At 35.9% G+C, this 13,903-nt stretch overlaps 1 protein-coding gene across 2 annotated transcripts in view; it reads left to right on the top strand.

The window, feature by feature from the left end:
• Positions 1-13,903, top strand: part of PRORP (protein only RNase P catalytic subunit) — a 132,453-nt gene that overhangs the window by 51,708 nt on the left and 66,842 nt on the right. For both annotated transcript variants that reach the window (XM_049612893.1, XM_049612891.1), the window contains one exon: positions 453-560. In XM_049612893.1, the coding sequence (XP_049468850.1) occupies positions 453-560 (108 nt within the window). The remainder of the gene's footprint in view (positions 1-452; positions 561-13,903) is intronic.

Genomic DNA, 13,903 nt, shown 5'->3' with positions numbered 1-13,903 from the left:
TGAAAGTACTCTAGGAAGTGTACAGTGCTATGAGATTATAAGGTATATCAGTTAATTACATGTGGTTGCATTTATTAGTCTGGTCTTTTTGGATTTCATTTTGAAAGTATCTTTGTGTGCATTTGAAAAAAAATTTTTAATGTTTATTTTTTTATTTTTGAGAGAGAGAGAGAGCAGGGGAGCGGTCAGAGAGAGAGACAGAATCTGAACCAGCCTCCAGGCTCTGAGCTGTCAGCACAGAGGCCGATGCGGGGCTTGAACCCATAAACTGTGAGATCATGACCAGACCCTGAAGTCGGGTAATTAACTGAGCTACCCAGGTGCCCCTTTTTGTGTGTATTTTTAAGGGATGAATATATTTACTTACCAGAACAATAATAAAAGTCATAACAGTGTGTTTATGATAAAGCCCTTGCTAAGTTTTATTGTTTTATCTGGCTTTTCTTTTTTAGGAACTTGAGAGATTTCAGAACTTTGTAAAATGCTGTCCTCCTTTTGATATCGTCATTGATGGGCTCAATGTTGCCAAAACATTTCCTAAAGCTCGTGAATCTCAAGTTGTAAGTACAAGTTTTATTTTGTTATTCCAAATCTCTAGAAATATTTACTGTACTTATTTGTGATCTTCCTTGGATGTGTTAACTCCCCATTTTTCCTTCCTCTAAAAATAAGCTCCTAAAGGTGTCACAGTAACCAACCACTTATCTAAGATTCACTGTTTTCATCTCTGGCAAGAAAGTGACTCTTATAGGCTGGCCAAGAGTCATTAAAAAGCCATGTAGTAGAGGGCCATTTCAGCCCTTTTTCTTTCTTTCTTTCTTTCTTTTTTTTTTTTTTTAATTTTTTAAATGTTTATTTTTGAGAGAGAGAGAGAAAGGGAGAGAGCACAAGTGGGGGAGGGGCAGAGAGAGAGGAAGACACAGCAGGCTCCAGGCCCCCAAGTTGCCAGCACAGAGTCCAAGGTGGGACTCGAACTCATGAACTGCAAGATCATGACCTGAGCCGAAGTCAGACACTTAACCAACTGCGCCACCCAGGTGCCCTCAGCCTTTTTACTTATATAACCTTTAACCTTCTTCTACATCTCTACTCTTTCTTTGGGGTTACTCTGTCATTTCCCTGTGAGTCACATTCCTCTATTTGAAATTTTTCAACATAAACTAAGAGATGTTAATATACCCATACTTTTTTTTTTCCAAACATAGTATGTTCATAAATGAATCTAACCCCGCTCTTTTTTTTGTAAGGTAATCATTTGTTCTATAAGTTTATAAATGTCCTGTGGTTTCTAATAGGAATATCATGATTTTTAATAGCAGTTATATGAAATTTTACATATAATTTATAGCAATTTTTATACTCTATAGCAATTATTTTAATCCTCATTTTTATAGATTAGAATACTAGAAAAGTGAAGCCAATTTTGTATAGTAAATCTGTAGAATGCAGTCATAACATCAGAATTAAATTGTAGACAGCTCCTGGATTTCAAGCTTGTGGTTCTTACTGCTGGCAATCTATGGCCATTCATCTGTAGTTAATCTGTGTTATTTCTTAAAAATTACTGCCAATTTAAAAGCTTTTTCTCAGAGATGCAACTAGTCCCGTTTGGCCATTGATACTCAGAAAAGCTTACAAGTACCAAGGACGAGGTTGATTTACAGAAATTTCTTTATATGTCTATCCTTTATGCCTACATTTTTATGGTCACGTATGTACTTTTCAATCCTTTATTTTTAAAAAACACAAAAGCAAGTTGAAAATATTTTTGTCCTTTAGGTACTTGAAGGGTTATTTGAGGCAGCAATATTGAAAAGGGCAAAGCCAGAAAATGAAGCATAAAATTACTATCACTAGTACATGGTGGAGCTCAAAATCAGAAGTTCTCAGCTAATCTGTGTAAAGTTTTGTATTTGTTTACCTTTTATTTGACATTCAGCTTCACACAAAGCAGTATAAATTGGCTTGCCAATTTTCTCCTAGTATTATAGGAGATTTTTTTTTTTTTAACGTTTATTTATTTTTGAGACAGAGAGAGACAGAGCATGCACAGGGGAGAGGCAGAGAGAGAGGGAGACACAGAATCTGAAACAGGCTCCAGACTCTGAGCTGTCAGCACAGAGCCTGACGCGGGGCTCGAACTCATGGACCACGAGATCATGACCTGAGCCGAAGTTGGACGCTTAACCGACCGAGCCACCCAGGTGCCCCTATAGGAGAAAATTTTTTACATTTGGAAAGATCTTAGCAGATTTTGGCAAACCAAGAGGCAAAGAACAAAGATTAACCTGTGAAATCATAGGCAGCTGCCACCACTTTTAGCTTTCACTCTTAAAATAATTTAATGTTAACAACACTTTATGTGGACAGGTAACTGTTATTACTCAGCTCGTAAAAGCACCCTTATCTTGTAGCAGTACATTGGTATTATATTTGGGAAACTGCAGCTCAGAGGCTCTCAGCTTAGAGATGCACCTGAATAAGGAAAAAGGAAAAAATTTCCTTCTCAAGTTTTTTCTCAAATCTCGAATCTAGAGATTTATATTAAAAAAAATACAGATATATCATATTTCTCATAGGCCTCTCCCCCCCCCCTTTTTTTTATATCTATTGTCAGACCCTCTTGTGGCTTAGTTTTATTCTTTAACACTTTAGGTTGTCTGAACTAGCTTCCCAGTTTTTCTGTTAATCTTGTAAATAGAATTTTAGCTTAGAAGTTAAGAATAAGGATTCCGGAGTCAGACTTTTTGAATTCTAGTCCTGGTTCTTCCACTTTCAGTAGCTTTCATGGTTTGAACAAATTACTTAACCTCTCTGTGCCTTAGTTTCCCAGTGTGTAAAATGGAGATAATAATAGTACCTATCTCACAAAGATGTTATAAAGAATAAATGAGTAAATATATGTAAGCATTTGGCACATTGTAAGTATCTAATAGGTGTAACTATTATTGTGATTACTATTCAGATTGATTTCCTATCTGGAACCATAATTCTTGCTTTCAGTAGACCCTTATTTGGCAGTTTTTTTCCATCGTATCATCTATGTAAATAGAATTAAAATACAAAACTCTGCCTTAATATTAGACTGAATCTAGGTCAGGTATTCAAATAATAATTGAGAATTGAAGGCAGTACTACCAAAAACTTAAGAAAAATTTTAAATGCAATGATGTTTTTAAAAATTTTTTTACGTTTATTTTTGAGAGAGAGAGAGCGAGAGCAAGTGGGGGAAGGGCAGAGAGAGGGAGACAGAGGATCCAAAGCGGGCTCTGTGCTGACAGCAGATACCCCAATGCGGGGCTGGAACTCAAGAACCACAAGATCATGACCTGAGCCTAAGTTAGATGCTTAACCTACTGAGCCACCCACGCGCCCCTAATGTGATGATTTTAAGAAATTTTAGTTTCCTCTGATTATAAAAGTAATGCATGTAGAAAATTTAGAAATTACAGTAAATAAAATTATATATAACCCTATCATTCAACAATAATCACTGTCAGTGTTTTATTTCCTTGCAGTGTTTTTCCATTTTCTTACCTAATTGAGCTTCAACTGTGTAATGACTATATATCTGCATTTTAATTCACAGTTGTTGAAAGCTCTCAATAAAAACAAAATTCTAAAAGGTGTAGAACTACCCATTTAAAAATATTTGAAGGGTGCCTTGGTGGCTCGGTTGGTTAAGCATCTAACTCTTGATTTTGGCTCAGGTCATGATTTCGCAGTTCTTGAGATCAAGCCCTGCTTCGGGCTCTGCACTGACAGCACAGAGAGACTGCTTGGGATTCTCTCTCTCCCTTTCGGTCTGCCCCTCGCTCGCTCATGTACATACTTTCTCAAAACTCTCAAATAAATAAACTTAAATAAACAGTTAAAAAAATAAAATATTTGAGATGGAAGCACCTTAAAAGAGCACATAAAAAGGGGTACCTGGGTGGCTCAGTCTGTTAAGCCTCTGACTCTTGATTTTGGCTCAGGTCATGATCTCCAGAGAACTCTTAATGACATTGAAGAATTACCTTCCTGAATGGCACCCCCAAGGCATGGGTATAAGATTAAATGACCTTTTAAGGTAATGACCCTTTAGAAAGTTTAATCTTGATTCAGGGGCCAAATCTAGACAAGCAAGTCATTTTGGAGAAAATAAAATAGCTGAATCCAGCTAGCAAACTGAATATTTAGTGAACTACCCTTTAAAAAAATTTTTTTTAATTAAAAAAATTTTTTTTCCTCATGATAAGTGCACTCCTTAATTCCCATTACCTATTTCACCCACCCACTCCCTCTTCCCCTCTGGTAAATCCATCAATTTGTTCCCTGTAGTTAAGAGTCTGTATCTTGGTTTGTCTTTCTCTTTTTCCCTCTGCTCATTTGTTTTGTTTTGTTTCTTAAACTCCACAAATGAGTGAAATCATGGTATTTGTCTTTATCTCTTTTTTCTTTTTTTTTAATGTAAGATTTTTTTAATGTTTACTTTTGAGAGAGAAAGAGAGAGAGAGAGCATGAGCAGGGGAGGGGAAAAGAGAGAGATACAGAGGATCTGAAACAGACTCCATGCTTGACAGTGGAGAGACCAATGTGGGGCTCGAACGCACAAACTGCACGATCATGACCTGAGCCAAAGTCCAACACTTAATTCACGGAGCCACCCAGGTGCCCTGGTGTTTGTCTTTTTCTGACTTATTTCATTTTCACATTATACTCTCTAGCTCTGTCCATGCTATTGAAAAGGGCCAAATTTCATTCTTTTTTTGGCTAAATGATATTTCATTATATATATATACCATTTCTTTTTTATCCATTCATCTGTCGATGGACACTTGTGCTGCTTCTGTTGTTTGACTATTGTAAATAATGCCGCGGTAAACATAGGGGTGTGTGTATCCTTTTGAATTAGTGTTTTTTTGTATTTTTGGGGTAAGTACCCAGTAGTGCAATTACTGGATTATAGGGTAGTTTTTACTTTAATTTTTTGAGGAACTTCCATACTGTTTTCCACAATGACTGCACCAGTTTGCATTCCCGTCAACAGTGTGAGAGTCTTCCTTTTTCTCCACATTCTCGTCAACACTTGCTGTTTCTTGTGTTTTTTATTTTAACCATTCTCACAGGTGTGAGGAAATATCTTGTGTAACTTGATTTGCATTTCCCTGATGATGACTGATGTTGATCATCTTGTCATGTGTCTGCTGGCCATCTAGATGTCTTTTTTTTTTTTTTGAATGTTTATTTATTTTGAGAGAGAGAGAGTGCACAAGTGGTGGAGAGGCAGAGAGAGAGGGAAAGAGAAAACCCCAAGCAGACTCCACTCTCAGTGTGGAGCCCAAAGTGCAGCTCAATCTCAACAACCATGAGATCATGACTTAGCTGAAATCAAGAGTCCAATGCTTAACTGACTGAGCCACCCAGGCTCCCCTGGATGTCTTCTTTGGAGAAATGTTTGTTCATGTCTTCTGCTCATTTTTTAATTGGATTGTTTGTTTTTTGGGGGTGTTGAGTTATATCAGTTCTTTATTTATTTTGAATACTAACCCTTTATAGGATATGTTGTTTGCAAATATCTTTTCCCATTCAGTAGGTTCCCCTTTAATTTTGTTGACTGTTTTCCTTCACTATGCAGAATTTTTTTATTTTGATGTAGTTCCAGTGGTTTATTTTTGCTTTTATTTCCCTTGCCTCAAGAGACCTATCTAGAAAAATGTTGCTAGGGCCAATGTCAGAGCAATTACTGCATGTGCTCTCTTCAAGGATTTGTATGGTTTCAGGTCTCACATTTAGGCCTTTAGTCCATTTTTAGTTTATTTCTGTGTATGGTGTAAGAAATTGTCCAGTTTCATTCTTTTGCATGTAGCTGTCTATTCCCAGCACCATTTGTTTAAGAGACTGTCTTTTTCCCACTGTATACTCATTCTTCTTTTATCAGAGATTAATTGACCGTATATTTGTGGGTTTATTTCTGAGTTTTATGTTCTATTCCATTGATCTACGTGCCTGTTTTTGTGCCAGTACCATACTGTTTTGACCACTACAACTTTGTAGTAAGTTTTGAAGTATGGGATTATGATACCTTCACTTTTTTTCTTTTTCTAGTTTGCTTTGGCTATTTGGGGTCTTTTGTGGTTCCATACAAATTTTAGGATTGATTATTCTAGTTATGAAAAATGCTGTTGGTATTTTGATAAGGATTGCATTAAATCTGTATATTGCTTTGAGTAATACAGAGATTTTAACAATATTTGTTCCTCAACCCATAAGCATAGAATGTTATTCCATTTCTTTGTGTCCTCTCGAATTTCTTTCATCAGCATTTTATAGCTTTCAGAGTACAGGTCTTTAATCTCTTTGGTTAAGTTTATTCCTAGATATTTTTTATTGTTTTTGGTGCAATTGTAAATGGGACTGTTTTCTTCATTTCACTTTCTGCTGCTTCCTTATTAGTGTATAGAAATGCAACAGCTTTCTCTACATTGATTTTGTATCCTGAATCTTTACTGAATTTATCAGTTTTAGTAGTTTTTTGATGGAGTCTTTAGGGTTTTCTATATATAATATGTTATCTGCAGATAATGAGAGTTTTACTTCTCCCTTACCAATTTGGGTGCCTTATATTTCTTTCTGTTGTCAAATTGCTCTGGCTAGGACTTCCAGTACTATGTTGAATATAAATGGTGAGAGTAGACATTCTTGTCTTGTTCCTGACCTTAGGGGAAAAGCTCTCTTTTTCCCCTTTGAGTATGATGTTTGCTGTGGGTTTTTCATATAAGGTCTTGAGTATGTTGTGGTATGTTCTCTGTAGACCTACTTCGCAGAGTTTTTTTTTTTTTTAATCATAAATAGATGTTACACTTTATTGAATTCTTTTTCTGCGTCTATTGAAATGACCTTATGTTTATTATCCTTTCTTTTATTGATGTGATGTATTATACTGATTGTTTTGTGAATATTGAACCACCCTTACATCCCCAGAATAAATCCTACTTGATCATGGTATATGATTTTTTTAATGTATTGTTGGATTTAGTTTGCTAATATTTTGTTGAGGATTTTTGGATCTGTGTTCATGAGAGATAGTGGTCTGTAGTTCTCTCTCTCTCTTTTAATGTTTTTTATCTGGTGTTGGTATGAGGGTAATGTTGGCCTCATAGAATGAATTTAGAAGTTTTCCTTCCTCTCCTATTTTTTGGAGTAGTTTGAGAAGAATAGGCATTAACTCTTTTTTAAGTGTTTAGTAGATTTTGCCTGTAAAGTTGTCTGGTTCTAGACTTTTGTTTTTTTGGGAGTTTTTTGATTACTGCTTCAATTTCATTGCTGATAATTCGTCTGTTCAAATTTTCACTTTCTTCCTGCTTTATTTATTTATATGTTTCTAGGAATTTATTCATTTTTCCTAAGTAGTCCAATTTGTTGGCATGTAGGTTTTCGTAATATTGTTACAATTGTTTATATTTCTATGGTGTTGGTTGTTATTTCATCTTTCATTAGTGATTTTGTTTATTTGGATCTTCTCTCTCTTCCTCTTTTTATTTTTTTTAGATGAGTCTGGCTGGAGGTTTATCAGTTTTGTTGATCTCCTCAAAAAACCAGCTCCTGGTTTCATTGATCTGTTCTGTTGTTTTTTTAGTTTGTATATCATTTCTGCTCTTATCTTTATTATTTACTTCCTTTTGCTGGGTTTGGGCTTTGCTTATTCTTTTTCTAGCTCCTTCAGGTATATGGTTAAGTTGTTTAGTTGAGATTTTTTTTTTTGCTTCTTGAGGTAGGCCTGTATTGCTATATACTTCTTCCTTAGAACCGCTTTTGCTGCACTGTGTGGACATGTTTTCTGTTCTCTTGGATCTATAATTGGGAGTAGAATTGCCAGGTCGTATGGTGATTCTCTGTTTAAACTTTTGAGGAACTGCCAAACTTCCAAAGCAGCTGCACCATTTTACATCTCCATAACAGTATATAAGAGTTCCAGTTTTTCTGCATCCTCACCAACATCTGTTACTATCAGTCTCTTTTATTATAACCATTCTAGTGTATATGAAGTGGAATTTTTTGTGGGTTTTGATTTGCATTTCTAATGACATAGGATGTTAAGCATCTTTTTATGTTTGTTGGCCATTTGCATGTCTTCTTTGGAGAAATATCTATTAAAATCCTCTATTTGGGTGGCACCTGGGTGGCTCCGTTGGTTGAGTGTCTGACTCTTGATTTTGGCTCAGGTCATGATCTCATGGTTCGTGAGTTCAAGCCCTGCCTCAGGCTCTGCACTGGCAACAGAGAGCCTGCTTGGGATTCTCTGTCGCCCTCTCTTTCTGTCCTTACCCTGCTTGCGTTTTCTCTCTCTCATTCTCTCTTTCTCTTTCAAAAGTAAATAAATAAACATTTAAAAAATACTCTATTTTTTAATAGTTGTGTTTTTATTGTTGAGTTGTATTTTTCATATATTCTGAATATTAGATCTTTATCAGGTAAATGATTTGCAAATATATTCTCCCAATTAGATTGTCTTTTGAAGGACAAATTTTTTAATTTTAATGAAGTCCAGTTTATCTATTGTTTTTCTTTTGTTGCCTGTCATTGTTGGTGTCATATCTAAAAAAAAATCATTGCCAAAAATAAATTAAAAATAATAATAATACATAAAAAATTAAAATATCATTGCCTAATCCTAGATCATGAAAATTTATGCCTATGTTTTCTTCTAAGAGTTCTATAGTTTTAGTTCCTGCATTTATGGTTTCTGAATATTTAGAGATATAGTTATGGGTAGATGATAAGCAATAATTTAGAAGATAGATTCAGATAGGACTACCTTTGACTGTTTCTGATTCATTTGTTTAATCTTCAGTAAATCTGGGGAAAATAAGACTTGTTACTAATCTTGTAGATATTTTTCAAATGTAAAGTGTATCCTGCTTAAAAATATATATATTTAGTTTCAAACTTTCAGAAGAAGAAAAGATCCAATTTGTATTTTTATTTTGAAAAGTGGGAAGGGTTCTGGGTGACCAGTGGTTAATTATATAGTCTCCTTTTTGAGGACAGTTAGAACATCTTAGCCAGGAATTACAATGTAGATTCAGTTACTGTTTACTGAGCACCTATTCCATGTCAGATATTGTTTTAAGATGTGAGGATATGTCTGTAGGCCAATAAATGCTAGGAACATAATTGGGCTAATAGGTATGTTATCTAAGCAAGACATTTGTAGTATATTGTGCATTTTGTTGTCCATTAACAGTGATTCTTATATTTGTATATGATTCTTTTTTTAAAAATTTACTTCAAATGTCAGAGTAGAGAATAACGTTTACCCAAAATACATGGGCTAAAAATTTTTTTAATAAGTATTGCAAAACAGTTTTCATAACATTCAGTTCTCCAGAATGTGTTGTAATTTGGGAGAAACTAAATTTGATTAAATTTTAAACTTTGACTAAAGTATCAGGTATGAACTCTTGCACCATTGAACCCTTGACTCACTTGAACTGGTATTTCTTTAGCATTACCTTCTGCAAGATACAGTATTTTGGATTTTCTTCAATTACATTTATTGTCTTTTAATTTAATAAACTTATCTTTTTAGAGTAGTTTTAGGTTCATGAATCTCTTTATGAACAGCCATCCAACAGCATGCTATTTTGACTCTTACAAATACTTCTAAGGAAAGGGGCACCTGGGTGGCTCAGTTGGTTAAGCTTCCAACTTCAACTTAGGTCATGATCTCACGGTTCCTGGGTTCGAGCCCTGTGTAGGGTTTTGTGCTGACAGCTCAGAGCCTGGAGCCTGCTTCGGATTCTGTGTCTCCTTCTCTCTCTGCCCCTCCCCTGCTCACACTCTGTCTCTCTCTCTCTCCTTCAAAAATAAATAAAATATTATAAAATAAAATAAATCCACAAGTCTTCAGAGGAAAAGCTTTGCATAACCAGAGGTAGAAATTAACTTGTATTTTTTAGAGCTTAAGTGAATAAGTAATTGGCACCACCGTCTTCCCAGTTGTTCAAGTCAAAAACCAAAGATTCTAGCCTCAATTGCTCTTTTTCACTAGCTCCAAATCCAGTTGACTGACAAATTTTTTTGTTGTTTTTGTTTGCTTAAAAACAATTTTTTTTAATGTTTATTTTTGAGAGACAGAGACAAGCAGGGGAGGGGTAGAGAGAGAGAGAGAGGGAGACACAGAATCCGAAGCAGGCCCCAGGCTCTGAGCTTTCAGCACAGAGCCCAGCACGGGGTTTGAACTCATGAACCACAAGGCAAACTGAGACGAAGTCGGATGCTTAACTGACTGAGCCACCCAGGTGCCCCGATGACAAGTTTTATTGGTCATAACCCCCAAATATATCCCATAATCTTATCTCTTTCCATCTCCATTCATATCATCTCTCATCTAAACTCCTAAGTGGTCTCCTTGCTTTTTCACCCTTGCCCTAATGTCTTTCAGTTACACTTAGAATGAAATCCAAGTTCCTTATCATGGATTATAGTACTGTTTTTTTTTTCTTTCAATGAATAATGGGCACACTAGCATTTTTCCTGTTCCTCAAACACACTGAACTTGTTCCTGCCTCAAGGTCTTTGTACTTGCTATTCCTTCAGCCTTTAATGTTCTTTTCTTAAAATGGCGGAGTCATTATCAGCACCTCAGAGGCCTTCCCTAATTCTTCTGAAGTAACCCCAGTCTGCTTTCCTACCTTCTGCCTGCATTTTCAGTTACATCAACCTTATTTACTTTGGTTATGGATTAAAAATGGCCACAGATTCTTTGCAGTTCCTCTCATATGGAGATGGAGTCTGTTTCCCCACATCTTGAATCTCGGCTTGCTCTATGACTTGCTTTGGCCAGTAGAATGTGGCACAAGTGACATTGTGGGACTTCTGGGCAAGGGCGCAAGAGGACATGTGGCTATGCTGTCACTCTTGAGGAATTACCACCTTGTGAACAAGCCTACATCAGTCTCCTTAAGAATGAGATGCCACATAGAGAAAGAGGGAGAGGGAAAAAGAGGGCAAGAAGATCAGGGGCACAGCCATCCCAACTAAGGCTCCAGTCATATGAGTAAGGTCACCTGGGACCAGACAGCCTCTGGACAACCTGCCAACTGATTGTGAACACATGGATTGGCCTAACCAATGCCATGTAGAGCAGAATAACTGTCCAACTGAGCCCAACCCAACTTGCCAACCCATAATACTGTGAGAAAATAAGTGGTTATTTTAACCCAAGTTTCGGGGTAGTTAATTATACAGCAATAGTTATTTAATTCCTTCATAGCACTTAGTATCTACAATTTCCTATACATGTCTCTGTTTACTTTATTAACCTCCATCAGAATGAAAATGCCCCAATACTGAAGATCTTGTACATCTTGTTTACAATTATAGTTTCAGCACTGAGAAAAGGGCCTTACACATAGTAAATTGCTCACTAGATACTTAGTAAATGAATGAAAGAATGAACAAATGGATATAGAGTTACAGGAAATTATATAAACTGTTAGAAATAACTGGGTTTGGGGTTAACTCTGAAAGACTTCTTGAGTTTCACTCTGCAACTTCATTCACTTGCTAGCTTTGTGATCTAGGCTGTTAAAGCTCTTCATGCCTTCTGTAAAGATCAAATGAACTAATCCTTGAAAAGCACTTATTGCAGTGCCTGGCACATAGTCCAATAAATTTAAGCAGAAAACAAAACAAAACAAAACAAAACACCACCACCTTGTGAGTGCATTTAGTTGTCCATGGTCTTAACTTTGTAGGTACCAAAGTATGGTAGTTTTTTATGATGCGTTTAGTTTCCTAATTTAAATATAACTGACAATCTGCTCTTAGTTTTTTCAGTTTGGGGGTCTTCATTGTTTTGAACTGATGCTTAGAATCTAAACCTGAGTGTCTAAATAAATGGCTAACTTTTCTGTAAAATAATTAAATAAGAAATATATTAATGGTACAGAGAAAATAAAAGACTGTATGAGTATTCATCAGGATAGGTTACATAATGCTGCAGTCATAAACCCAAAATTTCTGGGGCGCCCGGGTGGCTGAGTTGGTTAAGCGTCCAACTCCTGACTTTGGCTCAGGTCATGATCTCGTGGTTTGTGAGATTTTCTATCTCTCTGTCTCTGTCTCTGTCTCTGTCTCAAAATAAATAATTAAAATTAAAAAAAAAATCCAAATTTCAATGGCTTAAAACAAATTATTTCTTGTTCATGCTGTATGTTCAGTGTGGATCATCTGTCTCATTGTCATCCTTATTCCAGGATTCCGCATAATTTTCTGAAATATTGCCAGTCACTGTGACAGAGGGAAAAGGGAAGGTGTAGAGCACATGCTGACTCATAAAGCTTCTACTCAGATCTGATACCTATCACTTCTGCTCATAATTTATTAGCAGCTAATGCAAGCTATGCAGCTACACCTGAGTTCAGTAAGATGGGGACTGGGGGGAAATCCTACCACATGTGCCCAGAAGGAGAAGCAGAATTAATGTTTTTGAATAGCTCTAATGACTACCACACTGAGGTTGGTGATGTCTTGCTTGTTACAATGGTCAAGTCTAGCCCAGGAGCTAGAAATGAGTTTCAGCATGACCATGCAAACTGTCTTCACCTAGGTTCTTTTTTCCAATATCAGTTTCCTTTCCCATGGTTTTATATAGAAAGAACTGATGGTTGATTTTTTTTTCTAGAATGAACAGATAGGAATTCTAAAGTCTCCATGACTCATATTTTACACACACTTTCACAACTTTCATTTTCAGGATGAGTTTTTCTTTTGAGCCACCAATTCATCATTAATAATTGGCAATGTGAGATCATCTTGAGGGGACAGGGACACTGTACTAACCTTTTACCTAGAAAATAAAAGGATATAAATTGGAAGGGTTCTTATTTTGAGTTTTCTCTCTTGTCTCCCCTGCCAAACACACACACACACACACACACACACACACACACACACACAGGCTCACGCTCCTACCCATAATTCAGTCCCAGTGTCCTTGTTCGTTGCTCCTTTTGCAGCTTGCATTTTGGATTTTCGTTTGTTCATAATAAGCTCCTTTAGTAGAGGGTGTAGTGTATAGGGGGAAAAGTACATCATTTTAGTTAATTTTGCTAGCTGTTCAAAACTCTACTACCAATTTTTGTCGATAACTGAGAATTGGTTAAAATAGCTTCTACAGAATGAAAATATATAATGTAATTTAAAAGAATTATGGCCAGACATCAGCACTGAATGCTTTCATCCTTACAGCATGCTTGAGGCATTGAATAGAAAGTAGTTTGGTGGGAACACTGCAGAATTTGTTTTGATTGCCACCTCTTAGTTGGTTTTACTATAGTGAGAGAAAAATTGAAGCATGGGTATTAGCCAGTAAAGGTTATTTGGCAGTAGCATTTACTTAGCAATGAGTTCTCTCTTTTTTTTTCTGCCACCCAAGTTATTTTATTTCTTTTGGTTGATTTATATAGTCTCTTGTAAATGTTTCAATACCATAAAAAACCTAAGATACAATAAACTGTGCTCAGTGTTTTGTGTGGTGTGTGTGTGATCTTGGGCATTTTTTTTTTTTTTTTTTTTGCTCAAACTGTAGAAATATTGTAGAGTTTAACACCAACTGTGCTTGAAATTATGTTTTAATAATATTAAAGTAGCACAGAAACTCTTAAATTATCTTACTGTGTTTGCAGTGGCAAATGTTAGATTAAGTATTGAAGTATTTTTATTAATAATACCTTCTTAACTTTTAAATACTTTTCTCCATATAGTTTTTCTTCCTACTTAAAGACTAGCTCTTAAGGACTGGCTTTAGAGGTAGAAGGTCTTGTTCCTTGGGTCTCAAAACTAGGATGTCATGCTGCTATTGTTGCCTCCAGAAAACATGTACTAACCCCCATGTTTCCTCTGAGAAGGTGTT

This window comes from Panthera uncia (genome assembly GCF_023721935.1).
Source record: "Panthera uncia isolate 11264 chromosome B3 unlocalized genomic scaffold, Puncia_PCG_1.0 HiC_scaffold_1, whole genome shotgun sequence".
In the NCBI taxonomy this organism is placed as follows: domain Eukaryota; kingdom Metazoa; phylum Chordata; class Mammalia; order Carnivora; family Felidae; genus Panthera; species Panthera uncia.
The sequence above is the reverse complement of the archived record's forward strand: the minus strand, read 5'-3'. Positions and strand labels throughout refer to the sequence as shown.